The sequence below is a fragment of the Akebia trifoliata genome, chromosome 5, assembly GCF_017979445.1.
Source record: "Akebia trifoliata isolate Shusen 1 chromosome 5, ASM1797944v1, whole genome shotgun sequence".
In the NCBI taxonomy this organism is placed as follows: Eukaryota; Viridiplantae; Streptophyta; class Magnoliopsida; order Ranunculales; family Lardizabalaceae; genus Akebia; species Akebia trifoliata.
Genome location: NC_141379.1, coordinates 4,817,608 through 4,841,819, shown reverse-complemented (window position 1 = coordinate 4,841,819; position 24,212 = coordinate 4,817,608). Strand labels below are relative to the sequence as shown.

Here is a 24,212-nt window from a genome sequence, read left to right as displayed (position 1 = left end):
AGATTGAGCGTTTGAAGCTATAACAAAACTGCAAAAAATCGATAATTTCACTAGAAAGCTGCATGGATTCAAGAGTCAGATCAATAAGATTCTGCACATTCCAACATGAGACGCTAATAAATTTGTAGAAGAAACCAATTGTTGTCTTGAAGAAGCTCCATGAACTGAGCTTCATTTAAGGATTCTTGAGAGTGTTTTTCAAGCCTTGGAGACATTTGATGTCGTCCTCTATAAAGACAACAACAAAGACGAAGAAGATAACAACTATGGAGAAGATTAAAGATATGAAATTTGGATTTGTTCATGATGAAGGCAAGTCGAGATCAAATTTTATTTTATTTTTGCTGAATTTAGGGTGAAGATTAAGGTTAGGGTTTCAGGATTTCAATTCTTGATGCTCTCGATGTTTAAACTTTGAAGGCCTCCAATGGATTCCAAGCATTCTCAATCTCGAAGAAGGATGTTCAAGCATTGGCTATTTGTCTTTACTACTCAAAGAAAGAGTCATTGGAATAAGTTGTTTAAGAGAATAGTAACATTTTGACTGCGATCACTCAAATCTTCTCTTTCGCGCACGTGTGCAAAATATCCCGGACGATTGTAGGAGTGTCCATGGGTAACCATTAAACTAAAACCAAATCGGAACTAGAATCAAAAACCCCAATTCTGGAACCCTTTTTATTGGAATTGATTAGAGCAGAGTCTAAACTAAAGCGATTGGAATCAAAACCATTAGGTTCCATCCAATGGATACCCTAGAACCGATTTATTTTCTCATTTCTTTCCATACTATTGATTTTTTAAGGTATTTTTTTTATTTCAAAATAAGTGTATGTTATATAAAATTCTTCAATTTTTCATATAAATTATAGATTAGATCTTAAAATGAGTTACTCTTCTAAGAATTTATTACTTTTAACATATATATATATATATATATATATTATATATATATATATATATATATATATTGATAAAATTCATTAATTTGTATTTTTAGTATAGCAAATTATAATTAAGTTAATAATTTTGTTGATAGTATGTTAATTTTTTGAAAGGATTTTTTATTTATTTATTTATAATGATTTGAAATACTTTTTTTCTCATTCGATTCTTAAGAATCGGAATCAATGGATACTCTTGTTTTTTTGGTGATTTTGATTCCAATTCCATTTATTTTGAAATCAGACTCAAAACCAAATAAAATATAATGATTATGAGTTCTAAGTTCCTTAGGAACCAAATCGAAACCGACCCATTGACACCCCTACTGATGAGAGGTGGAATCAAGGAACCCACCGATTATTTGCGGAGGCCCTGTAATCATTTGATTTTTTTAGCGAGATCTTTTGAAGTCTCTTGAATTGGAGTAGGGTCCCTGTTTCTTGCAGTATATATATTAAAGAGTAACCACGATAATGCATTTTGCAATAGTGCAATGGACATTACTGAAAAGTGAAAATTTAAATCAAAACATAAGAAAATATTAGAAATTTGAATGAATTTTACAAATTAATTACCCACTTGATATTCCTCCTCGAGTTGACACAACATGACCAATTGATGACATGATTTGAATTGTAATAATAATACTTGTCTTAGGAGACATGTAATAAATCTTAAGTCCAACTCAAAACTAATTGGCATTGTGAGGAGAGGCCCAAGAGCTTATGAGGTGAGAGACAAGGCAATAAGTGTCGAACGTGATATTAAACTCAACATGCCCCGCACGTGTGGGCCGACTGGGCAAAGTACGTGAAGATATGACTTAAGTGACATGGAGGAAAGAAAGACCCGTTTTGATACCATGATAAATCCCGGGATCCAACTCAAAATTAATTGGCATTGCGGGGAGAGGCCCAAAAACTTATAAGAAAATATACAAAGCAATGAGTGTCTAATGTGGTACAAAACTCAACAACATGAAAGAAAAGAGGGTAAGAGAATAAAATAGATTTTAGAAAAATTCTAAATATAATAATAGTGTAAAAGAACCATAGGATTTCTCTACTTATTATATTTAAAATGTTGAAGAGAACGGCATTTTATCTTGTTGAGAAATAAGATCAACCTCTTCGATAGAATTTATCGATACTTTGAGACCCACTTTAAAAAAATCATTTTAAAGAACAAAGTCCAAAGATTTGTTGTTTTAAAAAATTTGTGTTAAGCTGTTGAACCAATGGCATGATCCCATGTATTAGAAAGAAAGAAAAAAGTGATTGATTAGTGGAGAGAAAATTTACTTTCTTTTTTTTTTTAAATACACGTGGTGTCATGCCATGATATCATCAGCTCACATAAATTTTAAAACGGCAAATCTCTGTTCCATTTTAAGAAGGTTCTTTTGAAGTATTATTTGAAAATATCCTTCAAAAACTTTGAAGAAACCATTTATTTCCCATAACGGTTGTTCGGCCCCTATTTTCTAAGTGGAGTTCCGTCATGTTCTTGTTACGGCCTACTCTTGCTGGGAGAGGAAGTGAAAGCTCGCGTTCATGTGACGAACCGAACATTGTTAGGTCCCGGAACAAGGATGGAAACACTCGAAGTCATAGAAAGTTGTCTTCGTCGGCCCGCCATCTTATATGCCGATAGTGGTGTTTCACAACCGATGAGGAGGGGGAGTCAATGGGTGGGTTCAGGCCAGGCTTGATTGAGCCCTAACCCAAACCTAAAAAAGCGGGTTTTACCAAGACTAGTCCTATATCAATATCGGGCTAAGCCGACTAAGCCCTATCCTGGCCTTAATGGGTTCGAGCTAAATAAGATGACTAAATTTCATCATTTCTTATGAAAAATAAAAAACGTATTTTTCAAATTTGAATATTATCCAATCGAATTTGAAATTAATGTCTTGTTAATCTATTAAATTTATTTATCATAGTTACATTCTAAGTGGACAATACATTTTATTTTTAATAGAAACATATTCATTTAATTAAATATGTTATGAGTATTTCTATAAGATTTAATAGTGGGCCATGCTGGGTCGGGTTGGCCACGACAAGGCCCTAGCCAAACCCGGATTTAATGGGCTGAAAATTATTGAACCTAACCCTAGCTTTCCGGGTTCAATAGGAAGGCTGTAACATTTGTTTTCTCTGGCAGGCCAGGTCGGGCTAGCAGGCTAACAGACCCAATTGACACCGATGCTGATGACATGTCCATTGACCTCAATCTTCTCTTATTTATGGATATAAATGGGTTGGGTTTGGGGTTAATTTTTGGACCCGATTATTATGTATCGGGTTTGGGTTTAATAAATTTTCATAATACCCTTACCTCAACACGACCCGACCCATTGCCACCCTTACTTATTATCTTTGAACGGGGAAATGATCGTGTTCCCCCATACACCATTCAAATCCAATTTCTATATATATAAAAAAAATTAATAAAATATAATTATAATTATAATTACATTTATAATTTTTATGAAAAAACCTTAACTTATGGTGTAAGAGGATTAACTGAACTAATTCATTCTTTGACATACAAGTAATTGATGGATTGAGAATGGTGTTGTGTGTTACAAGTTCTTTTGTAAGAGAATGGATCAAAAGCTGTAGATCATATGCAAGAAAGTTTATACTAAACCTTTGAACCATCAAACAAGTTGGGATAACTGATAAAGAGTAGAATTTGATGAAAATGGACCTTTAATGTTAGCCTACCCTTCATTTCATTCAATAACTAAAGAAGATACTGATAAACATAATGTACAGATACATATTGGATACAGAGCTGCTCATCTTCACTTATAAACATTAACCAAATATCCTTCTTTTTTCCTTCACCTTCCCAATTTGGTGGGTCGTTCTGTAACAATTTCACAGCTGATGTGTATCCTTGCCACATTTAGCAAAAAATGCATCAATTTTGGTTCCAAGAGACCCATATCAACTTTTCTTGTCCCTAACAGGTCTCCATTTATATTAATTTACCTAGAAAAGGGATGAGGGTGTCACAAGCCCCAGAAAACTGTTCAGTGGAAGCTCTTCCTTTTAGACTGTGGTTGCCATAAGCTTCGATCTTCTTTTAATGCCTGCTTCAGAGTCATCCTTAACATGATGGTTACCATTGACATCATTCGTGAGTATTCTTGTCCCGTGAATTGAAAAGGCAGAGTTATTAATTGTAACCAGTTTCTCCTTTGTAGACCTATCTGAGGATGGTTCAGAACCTGATAGAATCTTTTTCAGCTGGGGTCGTTGGCAGATGATTCGGCCCTTGTTCCATCCAGGAAAACAGAAGGATGACGACACATTATCCTTCAGAAATGAATATACTGCCTTTGAAATAGGAAATTCCCGTGTTATTGAGCTTCTCTCCATTTCCCCACGTCTGATTAATAGAGAAGAATACCATTGGTAAGGATTCTATTGAGATATCTAAAGACGAAAATTTAGGTCTATATCTACACCATGCAACCTATTTTTTTTTCTGAGTAATCCAAAAAAGTGAAATAGGGTTGGAGGGTTGTGATCATGGCACAAGAATGGTGGGACTTCATAATCTTTGTTTGTTTGCCATCGGCACAGATGGTTGTTTAAAGATTGTATTTATGGTCTGAAAATAACGAGCTTTTCGATATTTTTACAAAAAAAAGGAAAAGAAGAAGGGCTTACACTACTACGATTGATGCTACATGTGGAAGATCTTCCCCATTTGTGAACATGTCATGCATATTATTGAGCCACAGAGATATTGCTGTAAGAGCACCACCAACCGACATCCTGACAAAGGGAGAAAAAGGAAAAATCAATATTTTAAGAGAGATTCAAAGGGGTAATGGATGGAAAGTAATTGAACATCATACATACCTGTGAACATCTACAGACCACACAAGCTTGCTTTTACGAAACATTTCAGGAAATAACCCACGTATTGTTGCTTCATGGAGGACTCTTGTAGCTCTCGCCTTTTGGCCCAACCACCAAAGTGCCTCTAGAAGTGCATTGTATAATCTCAATCCCAAGCCACAGCCTTCAGAGTTAAATTTATCGAAGACATACTCTACCATTTGCCAGTTAGAGTCATCATCATATTCCCCCTTTATCATTTTTCCAATCACTTGATGAACATTGGATACCCTATTTGTAATCATCTCTTCCAGCAACTCATTGGTGTCGTCCCACCTAAGAATGAATGGATCACGTAAGAATTTACAAGAAAGATGAGTAGAAAATGCAAAGTGCCAAATTAAAATCTAAAAGCACAAGATAGAAAGCAAACCCCATAACACATTTAGCAGCTGTGCAACACAATTCTTAGATACTTAAGGATAAATATGTTATACAAGGAAAACACAAATCAAACAACTTGATAGCCAAGCCGTCAGCTTCATCCAAATCCCTTGGAACGTACAAAATAATGCGATTATTATCTTGTTGAGCATTGGATGCCAATTACAAGTGTTATCAGATGCATCTATATTTGAGTAGCTTTCACATCCTAAGACTTGAGAAAATTTTATTTTCTCTAAGACTTGAGAAAGGATTGGTGCAATGCATCCTCCACATACTAATTTACTTGGTTGCTAAACACAGCCTTGGTTTGATATTAGAAATCTTTTGTTTAGTAATGGTATATAAAATGTTTTATTTTACTATTCGTACATTTCTTTCCTTATTTTATTTCAAAAATATGAATTAATTGTTAAATAATGGTTCATTTTGTTTGGGTGGCTTCTGCTTTCTGTTTCTTTTTTCCCATCCATCCTTGTCTCATATTCTTCTGAGAAATCTCTTGGCGAAAAAAAAAAATGATCCTCCGAGAGCTAGAGAATTTGCTTAATCGGGGATAATTCTTTTGGGAACAAAATTCAATGGAATTATGGTTGACATGTAGAGACAAAAATACCAAAAACAAAAAAACAAAAAAAACAAAAAAAGAGAAAGAATTCAGATGACTACCATCACCAAAAGGATAGGATATACAAAATTGAGAAAAAGCTGAGCATCTGGACGCCCCAGAGGGTTTATACAAAAAATAATGGAAAGGATTATAATTAGAAGTAAATTCTAATTGTTCTGATCTAATTTTAATCCAATTTAATTTAAGCTAATCTTCAGGAGAAGATAATTCAGTGTATAACTATGCACCTTATTACAATACATCATATACTCTGATAAAGCAAACAAACGGTTTGGGTCAATGCAGTCAAAAATAACTATTTCAACGGAGAAAACTTTATGAATGTTAGACCACCCAATCAGGCTTCCCTTGCATAAGGAGGAATCCCAAGGGCAGGACTATCCTAAAGATGGATCCATATGGTGCATAGGACTGGGACAGACGTAATCTTAGGTTCAATAATTGGAAACAAACGACCAATTATAATCAAATCTGTCATCGCAAGCAAACAAACTCATGTTGATCCATATATGACAGTGGGGAACCTGATTGACTTCAAAGAGCTAAGATGAAAAACAGAATTAATCAAGCTACCTCTCCCACAACACATAATAGATACTATTCATAGGATTGCTTCGTTCCTGTTACCTCTCAAAACATACAAGACAACATAGTCTGGGAACCAGAATCATATGGGAATTTCACACTGAAAAATCAGCCACTAGAATATACGCAAATTACATCACTGCTCATCCAGAGAATAGTGCTATAATATCAAGATCTTGGTCTCTTAATTGCCTGAAAAAGATGAGGGTCTTCGTTTGGCTTTCAATCCAAATGGGAATATATGCTTGAGAACTATTGATCAAAATTAAGATAATGGTTGAACTAGTATTTCCAAGGTACAACAATGAAATAGAAAGCAGTGATCACTGCCTTCTGCCCAAATACGAGGACAGTTATGAGATGTCTGACACGATGCCTTTGAGAAGGGGGAAACTCTGACACTGTATAAATATGCTATAATAAAATATTTTAGCTATACTTAACTCAGGTGTTTCTAAATTTTTATTAAGAAAAAAGTAGATAAGTTCATGAAAAGTAAAAGAAACATTTCTATACACCATTTATTGAATAAAGTATGTTTCTAATATCAACCCATGGGTGTGTTTAACAACTTAATAAATAGTGGATGGCTTAAATCACCCCTCTTTCATAACTTGCATTTTGTAGGAAATCATTCAAATAAATTATGTAGCTATATTGTGTGTTGGGATGTGGGCTGGGGTATGTCCATGAGTTGATACACATCCAACATGAAAAAATTCCCCAAAATTACAGTGTCATTGTTACATAGCCTACTGCACTGTCCCAGTGCAACAGAGATATGGAAAATTGCCTACATTCACCCCAGCTAAATGCCGGAAGGAGTGAGCCCCAGTGCAAACCTCGAGGTTTGGTGAGAGGATACAAAAAAAGAAGAGAGGTTCTAAGAGGAGCATAAAATTGAAGAACACATCTCTATAATAAAAACACAACTATAAGGCCCACTTTGTTACAATTTTGTATTAGACAAACGTCCCATCCAACTACAATTTTGTGGGGCCTACTTTATTGCTTTTACTCTTCATCTCCTCTAACTTTACTATATTTCCTCTTTAACCCCTTTAACCCATTTTATTGTTTTTCATCTTTTACGTCTTTAACCCAAGGAGGATGCACAAGCCGTAGGCACGGGCAAACACTAATATGGGATAAAAGGCCTGGACTGAAGCACATACGCTAGCTCATGGAAACCACCTGAAGATAACAATGTCAAAATCAACTTCAATGGATCAGTTCAAAGAAAAAGAGCAACGGCAGGATGCGTGATGAGGGGAACAAGCACGGAAGATAAGATCACCGGTGTGGCTCTTAACTGTGGCATATCTGCCCTTACAGTAGCAGAATGCAGTGACCTATGCTATGAGGAGTCCAACCCATGGCTCATTTGTGGATTCAAAGAGATAATTTTCATAGGAGACTCAAAGCTGGTTATGGAAGAACTGACAGGGATAGGTAAAACTCTATGGAGGATCTCAAACCTCACGGGAGAAATCTAACAGAGATGACAGCTAATGGGATTGAATGGAGAGGAACACACAAGTACAGAGAAGAAATACAGTATAAGTAAACCACCAATTTCCTTGAGCAAAGATTTATTTGATGATCTCATGAAGAAGGGTAACCCTCAGATACTTTGCCTCTCTGTAGAGTTTTTTTTCTGTTATCCTTTCTCCACCACAAACACACACAAGTTGACAAGCCCATAGAAAAACTAAGGCTTTTTAAAAATAAAATTAGAAAAATCATTATAAATAGTTTATTATGATATAAACGTTTCTTATCGTTTTGTTTTAGTTTCAGAAATTCAAACCATGGATAGTGAACTAAAGACAGATCCCAGGAGAAACAAATATAAGAACTAAGACTACTAAAATTAAAATAAGCTAAAGAAGAGTAAGGAAAAAATATTAGAGCTCTGACCTGTCATTCTTTGCGTAAACCGATAGCAACATACAGTAGCAGATGACACTTGGCATGATTCCCAAATCTTTAATTTCCCGGAACTGCTCCTTACTCTCATCAACCAGACCAGCAGAGCAGTAAACACTCAAAACTGCCTCAAGTGTCCATTCATCAGGACTACATCTTGCCCTCTCCATCTCAACATAAGCTTTCAAAGCTTCTTCAAACTGGCCTCCTTGTCCAAAACCTTCAATCAATCCATTAAATGAATATGTGTTCCGTGCAACACCCGTTTCACCCATTCTCCATAATATAGCCTCACATTCCTTGTAAAGGCCACCCCTCCCAAACATTTGTATCAAAGAATTATAAGTCTCGACTGTGGCCTTGCTCCCCACCTCATGCATCGTGTTGAACGCAACAAGAGCCTCCTCGTACAATGCAGCTTGTCCAAATGCTTCAACAACTCCAGTATAAGCCTTAGAACTCGGTACCACTCCTTTCTCACTCATGTGCAAGAGAATCCTCTTAGCTTCTTCATGGAGCCCGCCCTTTCCACAAGCAAATATCAACCCCTCGTATGTTTCCATATTTGGCTCAACATTCTCCTCCACCATATCATTGAACAAAGTGACAACTTCCTTGAAATAACCACCCTCGCCAAAAACCTCTATAAGAATGTTATAAGTAGCCGCGTCTGGCTCTGTATTACTTACTTTCATCTCAAGAAACAACTCTCGAACATCATCATACCGGCCATGCCTTCCATACAAATTCAACAAAATACTATAAGTTGCCGCATTCGGCATGCACCCCGCCGCCTGCATTTGCCTAAACACACCCATAGCCTCTTTCATTGATCCTGATCGTGCATAAGCCTCTAGTAATACATTATACGACGTGATATCCGGTAAATTCCCCTCCAATTCCATCTCCTTAAGAAGCTCTGATACCTTCTCAAGCTTACCCAATTTCCCAAATGTCTCAACTATATAAGTATGGGTATTAACATCCGGAACAATTCCGGCCTCGTTCATGCTCCTAAACACCATCTCGGCCTCCTCGCCAAGTCCTCTACTAGCACAAGCACCAAGTAATGTATTATAAGTTACAAGATCCGGCTGAATTCCATCGTGCCGCATCTGTGCAAATAAACCTAATAATCCCTCCCATTCGAATCCACCCCTAGCGCACGAATTAATTACGGTATTATAAGTTAAAATACTTGGTAAAATTCGTTCTTCCTTCATTCGATCAAGAAGTTCAAGCGAAATCCGATACTCACCGTTACGACCATAAGCGTTAATCAGAGACGTGAAGGAGAAGACGCTGCGGGCGACTCCGTGAGTTGGCATTTCTTCGAATATCTCTGCACATTTGTCGAGTAATCCTTCTCGGCCAAGAACACCAATCATGATTGTGTAGATGTGTTCGTTAGGTTTGCACCAGATCTGACGTTGCATGTACTTGAAGAGGCGAAGCGATCTCTGCCAATCACCACGTTGGGCGAATTCTTTGAAAACTAAGGCGAAATCGTTGAGAGAGAGTTTGTTCTTGAAGACGTCAAGACATCTAGCGATGCTGCCTCGAGGGGGTAAGCTACTGAGTTTGTTAATTAGGGTTTCGACGTCGTAACTGTACTTGCCTTTCTCTACTGTGACAGATGGATTACCGAGGATTAGTTCTTTGGGTTTTGCTCTGGTTTTTGTCGAATTGGAGAGGAGTCTACGATTGGCGGGATATTTGGAGGGTTTGGCGGGAAAGGGATAAGAGTGAGGTTTGAGTTTGGTTTGTTCGCCATGTGAGGAGATTCTGAGTATTATTGCAGAGATTGTTGGGTTAGAGATGGAGAGAGAGGACATAAAGGTCATTTGTATGTTTGGACTCGCATGAGCTTTGGAATCACTCTCTCTACTGTATTTATAATTTGTTCGGATGTAATCGATTGTTTACTGTGATAAAATGGAAGGAAGAAGAAGAAGACGAGTTCTTGAATTAGGCGTTCAAGGGTAACACGTGGCGTTTCGAGGGTTGTGGATAAGTGAGAGAGATGTTGGCGTGAATGTTTTCGAAGTGAAGAGAATTTAGGGTGAGATTCTCTAAATTCAGTTTAAGACAATAAATTAACTATTAGATTCTCTTTTAACATAAATGTTTGACTCCGACCAGCCGTACTTCGTTAGTAGGGATTTCACCGGCATCCAAAATCATGATTCAATCCTTAAGGTTGTAGAAGGTAAAATTTTATAAATTTTAAAAATAAAAATATTAATTTTTATCGTTGAATTTCAATTTTACGTTTAATAATATTAAACGTAGAAGTTTGATAACTATCCATTTTCAAAATCTTAGATCAAGTAAAATAATTATTTTTCATTATTTTTTTATTTTTAAAATTTTTCAAAATAACTTAGAGAGCTTTGATGTTGGATTGTAGAAGTGGTAATCCATTTGAACAAAAGATCTTTAAGTAAAACTCACATCTTTATCAAGTTAATTAGGAAAATATTTTTTTTCTAAAAATTTACCAGTAAAAATACGGAAAGAATAATGATAAATTGATATCACCTATGACAAACTCTCTCCTCGTGATTGTTCATAGAATCATAGATTTTTTTTTCCTCTTTATACACAATTGTAAGTATTTAGGGAGAGGCACGATTGTGTATCCCGAGAAAATTTCTATGATTCTTTACACAATCACGTGGAGAGAATTTGGAGGGAATTAAAAAATCATGACTCATCTATGATTCTCTGCACAACCATATGGAGAGAGTTTGAAGGGAATTAGAAAATCTTGACTCATAGGGAAATGAGTCGTGATAATCTAACACCCCCTCTGACCTATGCCTCTATCATAGAATCATAGATCATTTGTCTCAGGATACACAAGAAAAATATTTATTATTTTGCATATCTCGAGGAAATTATCTATGATTCTATGATGGGGGCATAGGTTAGAGGGGGTGTCAAAAAATCATTATTCTACTTAAATGACTTTACCCTATCTCTTTCCTTTAAGGGTAATTTTAAGGATGGATTTTATAAAAATGGGATGATTATGAATGGCTATTTATTGTTTGAAATAATAAAGGTTCTAAGATAATAATAAAAAATCAATCTTTTTTTTTTAGATTTTAACATAAGAATAAAAATTAAAAAAATTAAACATAAATATTTTTTTATAGAATGCTATCATTATAAAGAGGTTGCCATTATAAAGAGCTCTGCAACCGTATCAAGATCATTGACAATGCTTATCCATATATGTAAAGGTACGAAGAAGAGTCTGATACAAATTAAATATTATTTAACATACGATTGGATGTGGAGGTTTGTTTACGCACCAAACCTTACTTTTTCCAATATGTTACTAAGCAAACCATTAAGTGGAGATCCACGCTAGAAAATTCAAATTGATGCGGTTAATTTATTATTTAATATACCTTGGATGTGGAGCCTAACTGCATCAATTTGTGCCATCCAAAAACACAATCTAATGCTACATGATTATAAAGGACGAAACTCTAAGAGCTTTGAAAAAAATATTTATTTATTTATTTACTTTTGAATTTTAATTTTAAATTTGAGAGTTAGGTAGTCATCCATTTTCAACAACTTCAATCCAAATCTAACAATTAGTTATTTATTTAAAATCTGAATTTTTCATGAAATCTAAAAGACTATGTTGTTGGATTTCCAATTTGATAATCCATGTGGGGACCAATGACTCTTAGTAAAATTTAAAATCATACTAAGTTAGTCATGCTAGTTGATTCATAGAGAAGGTTTGTTAAGTAACACACTTGATAAAGTTAGGGATTTTCTGTAATAAAATTGCAATTGATAGGTTCGGCCGATAAATCTCTCTTACTTTTAAATGTAAAATACATTTAGACTAATGATAATTTGACGCGGCCAAACATACATGGCATGTACGTGGCAAGAGCACAAAACCGTTGATCTTTTCCTTGTGTATCTCGAAGAAAAAGATCTTTGGTTCTATGACCTTACCACGTCAGTCTTGTACAAATCACGTATGTTTTGTTGATGAATGTGGATCATATGCACCCAGAGTAGAGGATTGAAACCCTCCTCCCAGACTGCAATACACACCACAAAAGCCATAATCCAAGAAAATATTTTAGACACTAATTCCTTGGATTATGACTTACGTGACGTGTATTAAATTGTCGAAAAGGATTCAATCTTCCATCCTAGGTGCATACGATCCAAACTCTTTACTAATTTATGACACTCATACATTTATTATTGTTAAAATGTCAAGTAATTGACCATTCCAACAATAATGCTTTAAACACTATTTTATGAACATCTATGCATCTTTTTGTCATCTTTACCGAAGACTTGAGGTTTCCTAAATGACTTCATCTCCACAGTCAATTATGTCTTAAATTATTGATTTTTGTCAATTTAGGTCTTAATATAGCAGTTACCTGTTCCTTGGGTTTCCAGTTGCACGTTGTAACTATGGTTGACATAACCACCAACGAACTTCCATCCAACCGGTCGTACGGGTACAACTAAAGCGAAGAGACTTCGCTACCAAGCTACTTTGACTGGTGGCAACCGGTTCAAGTCTTCACCTTATTATAATTGTTTACCAGCCCTTTCAGTTAAGTGGAAAAGCGTAGGTAGGGTTACCCTGCTTAAATTATTTCATTAAATTACTAAAATGACCATCAAGTAAGCTCATATTTTCATTCCAAGTCCAAGTCCAACACTGCTTTATATATACATATATTTTCTTAGCTTGGAAATGTCTAAAACACCCTCACATCTTGTCACTCGGTCCTAGAGATTCTTTTAGGGAAAATTACTTCAAACACCCTAACATAGGGATTTCTTTCCAAATAGTCCCTAAGTTTTGGGTGTAGCTTGATAATCCATTTAGTAATTTTTTATTATTTCTTAATGCTTCCTCATTATTGTTGAGCCCACCACTTTTTAATTTAGTGTCGAGGTCAACATTTCTATTGTCAATGTGGTGCAGACCATTTTTTATTGTTGAGGTCTATATTTTTTTATTATTAAATTTGATCATTTTAAAAAAAAAATGTCGAACTCAACAATAAATGTGGGGAACTAGACGTTGATAAAATTCACCTATTTTTATTTTTCGACTAAGATACATGAAAAGATTAGTTAAAAACTTGACATAACGACCTATTTAGATGATGTCAAATCAAAAGAACCATCCTTAATAGATTTTCATTCAAAAAAATAAAGTAAAATAAAATTGAATTTTTTTTAATTTTTTATGTCTTCAAAAATATTTAATGTCTTTTTTCCTTCTCTAATTCTTTCTGTCGGAATGGAATCTCCACAATTCGATAAAAATGTTAAAAATCCAATTTTTTGGATGAAAATGACAAGTTTGTACGATTAGGAAAATTTTGACATTTCAATAATAAGAAATGTGGGGAATGAGACCATTTAGAAAAAAATATATTTTTTTTTATTAAAGATGGACTGATTAGACACTACTCAAAACTTAGGGACTATTTAGAAAGAAACCCTTCTGCCAGACATATAGTAAAACTTTGCAAAAATATTATCATTTGCCAACATATCAACATTTTGACCATTCATTTGTGGGTGACATTGACTAAAAAAGGACAATTTCACAACAATTGGATCAGAAATTGAGAATGATCTGGTTCTCAATAACTAGCATCCAATTGTATTGTCGATCAAGATTTAGACCCATTAGACTTTGTGGAGGGATTAATCTTCCCAAAATTAAAATTGCTTATCCATGTCTTAAATCGAGTATTCTTAGAATGTTGAACATTATTTCTCCAGCTCGATATCGATACATTAAGAAACGAATATACTAAGTTGTACCAAAACATTGTTTTTTTGGCAACTCAAAGCCAAAAAAAGGTTTTTTCAATGTTATAAAGGATATATTAATTACGTCATGATGGACCTTAACACTTTCTTTGGATTAACTTCCAACCATAGTCATTCTAAAGAATAATTAAAGAAAATCCATAAATAGGAGATGAGAGTGTTAGAGCAACTCCAACGTAAATAACCATATTTGCGAGGCGTCTCTGCTAGACACTTTATCGCAGAGAGTCCTTTTGTCTATTCAAGTGGTCTTCACTTCAATCGTATTCGCAAAAATCACTTTCCACAAATTCAATTATAGTAAGATGTGCACAATTGTCATCATTTTTTACTGTTAACAGGTAGAAAAAGATAAATTCACTCTCTTCTTTTACCGTTTGCACTTTTACTTTCTTCAGAAAATTTCAAAATGAAGAGTCCAAGTGCGTTGGAACTCTTTTGGATGGCTCGGTATAACAACAATTGGAAGAGGATACAAAGCGAGAGTCCGCGTACTTTGGAGTTGCTCTTAGAGGGTTGTGAACTAGGATAGATGACGGTTGCAATCATGACAACAATGATAAAGGATCCTTGTAAATTTGGTTGAAATTAGAAAATATTGTATAAAGACATCAATGGTTAACGTCAGATCTTAAAGTCCTTCAAAGATGGAAAGATGTGGACGAGATCATCAGAAAAAGAGAATCTAAGAAATACACATAAAACCCTAAGAAACTTGTATTTTTCTTCCCATCTCAATAGCACTTATGACGAAGACCAAATTTTTTTATCAAATTGATTCGACCATAATTGAACCCGGATTCAATTAATTACTCGATCCATTTATTTAAAGAAAAAAAATTAAAAATCTGAATACTTTTTCTTAAATCATATTCTTTTATTTTCACACCAATGGTCCATTACTAGAATCAATTTTATTATAAAATCCTTAGTGTGCTAATTTTATTTTTGATCCAACGGTTGCAAGGCATGTTCATCGATCAAATCCCAAGTGGTCCACGTTTTCTTCAAGCAGAGATGAAGCCCTCCAGCTTAAAAAGTATTAAATGACGGATTTGACATCTAAAACCATTTCACAACACTCTGCTGTGCCAAAATCATGGCCATCCATCTCATTGACTAGCACTTTAACACTTTGCCCATACTAATGGGTTTTCATCAACAAGATCGACGGTCCATGTAAGTCCACGACATCAAAAGTTCATTAATGGGCCATGCTAATACGCTACTTCTAGAATAAGAAACCGAACGCCAATTGTCGTGGCAATTCCGTTATTTTAAGTCTGATTAAGGCCTATTTTCGTAATTCGGCTGAACTTTCAGTTCATAACAGACTCAACAAAGTACATAGAATAGAAAAACCACCTCCGTTACGAGAGCGTGGTCTGAACCGAAATACGCCGATCAAGGATGGAGGAAGCGGAGGTAAGAAAAACCTAACCACCAAACATCCGTCTTGACGACCATCATAATAGCTTCTTGTCCTTCTAACAAAGATTTAATCATGAATTTCGTTAAACAGTTTTTTGGGTCTGTTTTCGTTCCAAGAATGGGGATTACTTTCAATCCTGGTTTTATTTTATCCCGATTATCATCTATGTAGTTTTGATCACCATTCTTAGTTTGATGTTTGGAGTATTATTTTGTAGAAAATGGCGGCCCTAAAGAAGGTTTATGCTGATATAATCCTTAATACGGCGAAAGAGGCTGCTCAAAGGATTATGGTTTCGGAGCACAAAGCTCTTAGCTTCCAACAACAACTTTCAGCCACCAAAGAAGAAGCTCTTAATATGTTTCTTAGACTTAAAAACATGATGGATTCTAAGGTAAATTTTTTTCTTTTGGGTTAAGAATTAGAAAATGGGTGATATTTTTTTTGGCTCATTGATTATGGGTTGTAATGTTCTTAGATAGATTTATGTTGGTTTCTTTTTCTATTTTATTTGATTTTGTGAATTTAGGTCGGTTTGAAAATCTATGTTTTATGATTTTGTTTTAACTTGGTTTCCAAATCAATTAGAAATGTGTGGTTTATCTTCCCCTGAATTATAATGAAATATTCTTCATTTTGGATTTTGCGGATTTACGTGGTTAATTGTCGAGGAAAGGAGTGGTTTTTGGAATTGGGTTTGTTTTGCATGTTAGGGATGTAAATGCTTGTTAGGTCATGCATTAAGGATTCAAAATATGGAAGGTTTTTATAACTCTAAAATGTTTTTTGGTCTGCAAATGGTTAAATGAGTCTCTTTTCATAATCTCCCTTCCAGATTCATTAATGCATCATATCCTTGGCGTTGCACAATGTTTTAGGTACAAACATAGTTTTAACTCTTGTTCGAGACCGAGACGACTCATCCGTTATGTTGTCCACCAACGAGATGGATAGACAAGTCAAACGTATCAAACGAGACTTAAAATCATAGTTCATTTTTTTCATTGTTGAACGAGATGACTCAAATGTATTGGAAAACTCGTCCGAGACAAGATGTAAAAACAAGTTTTAAAACCATGGGTACAAAATGTTGTGTGGCTTAAACATATAATGTTTTGTGTTGCTTAAACCTTCCTTGTGGATTGAGGTGGTTTAGTGCCACGTATCAATTTCATTATCATAGTTGAAAATGCCTTATCGCAATAATTTGGCCCAACAGCAAGAATGTAGATTAATCTGTCAGTTCTATCTAGAGTTATATGCTTTGCTAAGGCCATTTTTTTCATTTTTTATTTTTATTTTTAACTTCCTTAATACAAGTATTTTTGGCCATCTCTCACCCTTTTAAAGCCTTTAACTTCATAATATAATCTTCTCCTTAATGCCTTATATTGGTCTCCCATGTACATACCAAACCATCTTAATAGCCTTTCTTATATTTCTTCCCCTATTGATGTTTCTTCTAGATTAATTCAATCAAGTGTGCTCGTTTTTTACTATTGTCTTTCCTAATCTTTTCCTATCATCCTTCTCAAACTTCATCGTCTCTATTAAATTCATTCTTAGAATGAGCTGTTCTTGATTGCCCAATATTCATCTTTATGAAGCATAAATGGTTTGTGTTGTCTTGTAAAATTTTCCTTTTAGCCACTCAAATTTCCAATAGCTTGCCTTTCTCTATGGAAATTTGAATATGGCCGTTTTATGTTTTTCTTCCCATCAATCTTAACTTACACTTCGCCCTTTCTCTTGGCTTTACTCCTTACTAAAGTTGCATCTATTATGTCTTGCTCATACTTATTTTTAGGAGTCGTGCTGGAGTAACGTTAAAATGTCAATTCTCACATTGCTGATGTGGAGGTGCACACATAGCCATTGATGCTTTTCACTTGTATCTCGATGAAAAACATCTATGGTTCCATACATACATCCACGTCAGCAATGTGAGAATCAACTTTAAAATTGAACTTACTTCAGCATTTTCCTATTTTTAAAACTAAGGGCTGCTTCTCATTTCTATTGTTTTCTTGAGCTTATTTAGTTGGTTGGTCTTCTCGACCACCTTGCTGTACTTTTCTTTTGGTTCAAATAAAATTTTATTAACTATCTGATAAATGTACTCAGGGCTATCTCTGGTGCAAATTCATTGTAAATGGAAACTCATTTGTCTCACTCCCAACTGTTCCTACACTAGTTATTGCTCCCCAGATGCCCTTAACAATGTCAATTTAGTGTCCACACATGGCTGATTATTCAGTTTTTTCATGATCGAATTAAATACTAAAGCAAAGTAGACTATTAGTCAGCTTTCTTCGCCCACTGGATGATGATAGTTTGAATCAATTTGTCACTATTGGTAGAAATCAACAACACCACATTGTAACACAACATGTGAACAGGAAGTTCCACTGAGAAAGCAAGGTTTTGTTGGAGCAATTTTAAGTGAAGCTGTCCATGTCTGAAATTAGCTTCACAAGATATTCATAGTTTGGATTCAATCTTCAAAAACTAGATGATGGATTCGTTAGAGCAATGTTTTTGGATAGGTAAGCAAGTGAAGGAGGGGTTATGATCCCAGCTCTGTGGTGTTACCACTCACAGACTTTACCACACTATTGACTTAAATAACTGTACATTTCGTTGAGATTTTCTCCAAATCTAGTTTCTGAGTTGAGTTGGGATGTGTTTGGACATAGGAAATAAGAGAGATTTCATTCATGTGTTGTTTACTTATCATCTTCTGTTATTTTCCTGTTTAGCTATGTACTATCTACCTATTGCGGGCCATAGATAATTTCTGTAACTTGATTTACATGTTTAACTAGAATCCCGTTCTTGCACATTTGCACATTTCATGATTGGAGATGAACAATCTTTCTAGTGTTAGTTACTCAGGTGCATATTTTGATACAGCTTCTTTTGTTATCTAAACTCAAAAATCTGGTTCTTGTTCTCCATTGTTATGGGTTTTTTAAGTTTATTGATTGAGCAAAAAATTGTTGTTTGGGAATCTGGCCCGTCAATGCTTTTAATGGTTTCCGCCTTCCAAGGTGACTTGATAGAAAGCTGATTCTAAATCTCAAATAGCTTTTAGATCCTCCCCTATAAAACTTTCTGAAGTGTAGGTTAAAGACTCATGCTTTGGAATCATGTCAAATGAAGATAAAGAGTTGTAAGGACTAACCTGGAAACTGATTGAACATGTAGGCATTTTGGCTGTTAGCATCATCAAAGTCTGATCCCAAATTTTTTGCTATCAAAATAGAAGAATACTCAATGTTTGTATTTCCTGTTTCTTTTCTAATACAAGGAGATTACAAATCATAAAAGTGCTCCCCCCCCCCCCCCATCCTTACTAAATTTTCCAATACTTTTCTTCTTCATTCCAAATCAAGGAGATTACAAATCAAAAATCTGGAGATCATTTTAGGCCTTTAGCAAGTGGGACCATGGGCGTAAATAAAGAATAAATTGCATGCGCCTAATTGGAAATATTTTTTTTTTGTTCCTTTTTGGTGGTGGTGAGGAGTGTTATGATTCATTTTTATAGAAAATGAATCTCAGTTATCACCATCAAAGCATTTTTGCAAATTTGCTTCGTACTAAAATTCTCTATCAGTCCCTTGATGAAGGCAAATTTTTTAAAACATAAATGAATGTTGCCCAGGTGTGTCAGTGATACGGCCAGGGTATGCCAAGGTCATAACATCTACCCTTAAAAAATTGCATGTGAGCCGGGGGGGGGGGGGGGGGGGAGACTCGATCTCACGACCTTGGGGAGAACATGCAAGTCATTCAACACTGCTCCACCACTTGGGTGGTATTTCCTGGTCCACGATTACTACAAGAAAGTTTGTAAAATGACCTCTCCCCCTTTCTTTCTTCCCTTTACACCTTGTTATCAGGGTAATTCAAGCTACAAATGCTGATTAGTTGATGTTAATCACTTCCTTTCTACTCTTAAAAAAAAACTTATGTAATTTCTGACATTTGTTTTGTATCCTCTGAAATCTGCCACAAACATATTTCCATATTTGTAAGAACTTTAGCAAGATTAATTTTTTATTTAGTAATATGATTCTAACTGCCTATTTTAGTGCTTGATGTATTCTTGGCAAGTACAATGTCAAATGCCCCAAAGAAAATTTCTGTGACAATCCAGTGTGTCATGATCACAATTCAAGGAAAGGGTGACTGAAGTGTGGCAAAGTGCCTGTTGGGTTGGGGAGAGGGGAGGGAGGTGGGGGTTGGGAGACCATCCGTTAACTGCATTCATTTGCTGGACATTTTAATCACAGATGAATGCAGCAAGACTAGAAACCAGGTCCAGGGAATTTGAAAAATAGCCAAATTTTGGAAAAGCTGCTTCCACGTGAAATTTTCTATCATTCACTGGTGCTTAAAATGCCAGACTGAAGTACATTGCCAGTTGTTTTGTTATTTCAAATTGGTGCTCTGATTCCCATATTTATTTTAATAGCAAAAAAGAGTACCTCACTACCTTTATTATATATGTTAATTGTTAAATACAATTCATAATTTGTCCAAGGCTCCGATACATGGAGAGGATTCCCACTTGTTTTATTGGAAGGCTTGTAACAGATCTAGTCAACATTAATCAGTGTTACCATCTATACAGGTTGCTGAAGTGGAAATTACATCCCTGAGTCAAAGAAAAAGAATTGAAGAGCTTGAAGCACAGCTCAATGAAGCAGAAGATATGGTAACAGACCTTAGAGGAGAGTTGAAAGTAGCGCAGGATGAACTAGAGAAGGTGAAAAATAACCAAGGGCATAGTTTGGATGACCAAATTGTAAAGGTGAGTGCGGCTTCTCATGAAGATACATCTCATGCGGAAAAACTACATACTTCTGAGCACATTTTATTGCCGCCTTTGGATTCTGGGCCCACATCCATATCAACATCCAAAATGAAGGAAACGCTTTCGATTCAGAGAAACGTAGACAACTGCTGTTTTATGTCAGAAAATGCAACAACACATACGGAACCCTTGGGCGATGTTCCCGAAGAGAAGTATTACGCGGGTAACCCTGATATAGCTTCAATTATAATGAGAAGCAAAGAACCTGAGCTCTACAGAAATGGGTGCACTCAGAGGATTCGTGCATTCGAAAGGAATCTACTTGATGATAAATTGCCGCTCCCCAATCAAACAGATGATCAGTGCTCAAACATAAAGAACGAATCAACCATGAGAGAGAATGAAACAGCCGAAGTAACGTGTCCTTTAAGTCCCATGGATGGCGATATGGGTTCAGTGGAGAAGAAAGCGACTGGGTTGGAAGAATTGCTGCAGGTAGATAGCAGTTGTGACAAAGGTCAAGCTGTAAAGTTCTCCAGATCTTTGAGAAAAAGAAGAGGTAGATACAGGAATGTAAAACTTACTTCGTGCACTAACAAAGTCTTGAAAGCTCGTGAAGGTGAAGACCCGTCTAGGATAATTGATGAAGAGCTTGAGAAAAACTCAGACTTCCAGTTGGCTTCCGTATCGTTGAATACAACTGATGGGAATGGCATTGGAACTGATACTGAGGTTATTAAAGCAGCAAGTGTTGAAAATGCTGCAAATGAGGATACAGCTTTGGTAGATAAATCAGAATTGACCAGACATGATAGCGAAGTTGCAGACAGTTTTGGGGTTCCCGATTGTAAACTGAACCTTGAGTCAACAAAATCTGATTCCAAAGATGAAAAAGCGGGTGGAATGACTAATGAAGTGCTTAGTCAAGCTGTGAATGATAGGGTTCTCAAGTATACGTTTAGGAGGAAGAGAAAGAAGGAATCCTTGAGCTGTGCTGAAGAAGACACATCTCTCGGAAATAAGAACATTGCAAAAAAGAGTTCAGGCGAGAACAAAACTAGTGTTCCAGAGCCACAGAAATCTAGCTTGATAATGGAGTCCTCACGGGATAGTCGGAGATTGGTGCAGGTTGCTCGTCAGGTTAGTGGAATTTTCCTCTCTGTTATTTCTTTCTCTGTGTTTGGTATTAAGATGAATTGCTAGGTTTTTTTGGTTTAGTTTCTCAATAGGGCAATCTGAGGTCGCTGTGTGATCAATTGTCAATAGTCAACACATGGGAAAGCGATCCATTGTAATAAAATGTGTGAGATGCACTTTATCAATATCAAGGTGTATCTCATCACATATTTCACAAGGTCCCAATCAATTAAATGTTTAGTTTACCTATAAATAAAAAATCGACGATTAACCCTAAATATGCTTCGATTGAGATGGTTTGGTCAAGTGCAAGTGTGCAACAATGACCTATAACATCCCACGTTAGAAAGGCATAAACTTCTAGTACTTAAAACAAGGGAGAAAGACCAAAAAGAATGTGGATCGAAGTATGGGAAGCAAATACAAACAAACTTCAATTAACAGAAAACGTGACTTTGGATAGAATTGAATGTGCTGATCTCAAATTTTTGGAATTGGGCTCAGATGATGATGAAATTACGTTTCTTGTTAAGCATCACTATCTATAACTGTAATGGTATGTATAATCCTCTCATTGGTGTCAATTTAACCAAGTTTCCTTTCTAATATGGTATCGGAATTTTACTAAACTGAATGATTACATTTTTCCTAATACCTTATATAAACCCTTACTAGAGCCATAGATAGAAATTATTTTAATCAAGAAACCTAATATAATATTATCTAATCTATAAAAAAAACGGCGATATTTTTTGACTTGTCCAAAAATGTGGCAAACATTAAAATAAAATAAAAAAAAGGAAACACTTGCATTAGATGGTAATGATTAACAGATTGGGTCAATTTTGGCATAGGAGATCGTCCAGGTGAAACTCTTTTTGTGTAATACCAACTGATAGGGCCTCATTGGTAGGTACGACAAGATCTCGTGCATTGAAACCTATGATTTTGGACTGAATCCATTAGTGTGGAACATTTTCTTATCAAATGATGGTCCCTTTCCTGCATGTGCACTTTATGTTCATCTATGCCAATGTAAAACGGTTGAGCCTACCCTACGGGGTTCTTGATTTAGATGTTATACATAAATTTGATCTAGAAATATGATCATTTTATCTTTTGTTTCATGTTTTTGGGGTGTTCGTGGTTTACAAGTGGTTAAACTTTTCCCTGATTGCTATCTTGGATTTGCACAGCTCATATCTTTATCTGAGAAGAGATGGTGGCAATAGAATTGGCTGTTCCTTGCTGTCAATTACAAGAGAGTTGGAGAATCTTCCCTTTGAGGTGTAAGTTTCCGGAAGGTGTTTCTTCTAAGAACCTTGATGACGGACGACTTCTTGTGGAGAGAGAGCTTTGGGTTCTTGAGTAATTATTTAGTTACATTATATGCAATAAGTTATGATAATTATTGTCTTTTTTTTTACCCCTTTGTAAAACTGTCAGATATTTGTACTTCCTTTTTGTCACCTATAAGTTATTTCACCTGTAATTTTTGCACAGATTGGCTACAAGTTTGTCTTTTTTTTCTTGTCTAACCTGGATGCATGGTTTGTGATCTATGATACTCAGTTATGACTAGGAAACAGAGCTAATTGGGAGTATACATTACAGATATATCATCCATTTTGAAGTCTCTGGGTATCAGTTTGTGATTCTAATCAAGGTGTAGATTGTAAAGCTTTCTTGCAGAAATATTATCGAGGTTGAAGTTACGTGTGGCAATGGTACACAGACTGTGCCGCAAATTGTGTAACTGAAATCTTTATTTTTGGAATTTGGCAAGCTGGGTATCGTTCAAAATGGCTCCCGTTGCCTATTTGAGGTGCACAGATTCTGTATTGAGAATCAAATTGGTGCCATCTACCTAAATTTTATTCCTATTTTGTGGATGCCAACCACTCTCTTGAGTTAACTCTTTGCTTGCAGCACCATATCCTATGAAACTAAAAATAATAAAAAAATTTATACTAATAATGACTACAAAACCTCAAACTGGTGATCTCATCAGGTGGTCCTAAGAGGAAACTTGGTTCAGTGGTCCTCTATCATGGTATTAATGAATAAAACATGCATTAAGTATGACGGAAAATGAAAATTGAACATGACAGTAATTATATCCCATTGACCCAACACCACCACATAAAATTTGTTTTTTTTTCAAAAAATGATCAACAGAGCATCAAAATGCATAGATTTTAAAAGATTCAATGAATCTTAGAGGTTTGATATCAATTTAACAAATATTATTATTATTATTATTATTATTAATTCCCTTTTAAACTCCTACTAAAACATGGCACGTAGACATCTTATATTGTTATAGGAATAGGACACCGTTCTTAATTGCGACTTTTTTTTTATAGACAAGCCGGACTTGACCTCATGACCTCAAAGTTGTTTTGCAATGTGTCAAACAAAATTATGGTTCTAAATCCGGGTGATAGATGTTCACTCAATCTAACATTATTGATGGATGACGTGGTTTGACTCACTAAATTTTAATGTAACTTTTGATCTATGTCGATGATATGTGATAACGAATAAAGAATAGATAACAACATACTCATAATTTTG

The 24,212-nt window shown here is 35.4% G+C and overlaps 2 protein-coding genes across 3 annotated transcripts; one reads left to right on the top strand and one right to left on the bottom strand.

Moving 5' to 3' along the window:
- Positions 1–3,644: 3,644 nt before the first annotated feature.
- On the bottom strand, positions 3,645–10,458 carry PTAC2 (plastid transcriptionally active 2). Of its 2 annotated transcripts, XM_086442336.1 has the most exons (5): positions 9,653–9,792; positions 8,386–9,552; positions 4,827–5,141; positions 4,632–4,739; positions 3,645–4,347 (listed from the first exon to the last, which is right to left on the bottom strand). In XM_086442336.1, exons 2-5 carry the CDS (start codon positions 9,507–9,509, stop codon positions 4,008–4,010), a joined length of 1,887 nt encoding a protein of 628 aa, XP_086298462.1. In that variant the 5' UTR covers positions 9,510–9,552; positions 9,653–9,792; the 3' UTR covers positions 3,645–4,007. The 2 variants fall into 2 exon arrangements, with proteins under 2 accessions (XP_086298462.1, XP_086298461.1); XM_086442335.1 differs by having other exon boundaries at positions 8,386–10,458.
- A 5,052-nt stretch (positions 10,459–15,510) lies between these two features.
- On the top strand, positions 15,511–23,137 carry LOC147401157 (uncharacterized). The gene is made up of 4 exons (XM_086442334.1): positions 15,511–15,669; positions 15,894–16,070; positions 20,316–21,638; positions 22,832–23,137. The coding sequence occupies exons 1-4, from the start codon at positions 15,655–15,657 to the stop codon at positions 22,865–22,867; spliced, it is 1,551 nt and encodes a 516-aa protein (XP_086298460.1). The 5' UTR covers positions 15,511–15,654; the 3' UTR covers positions 22,868–23,137.
- Positions 23,138–24,212: the final 1,075 nt, after the last annotated feature.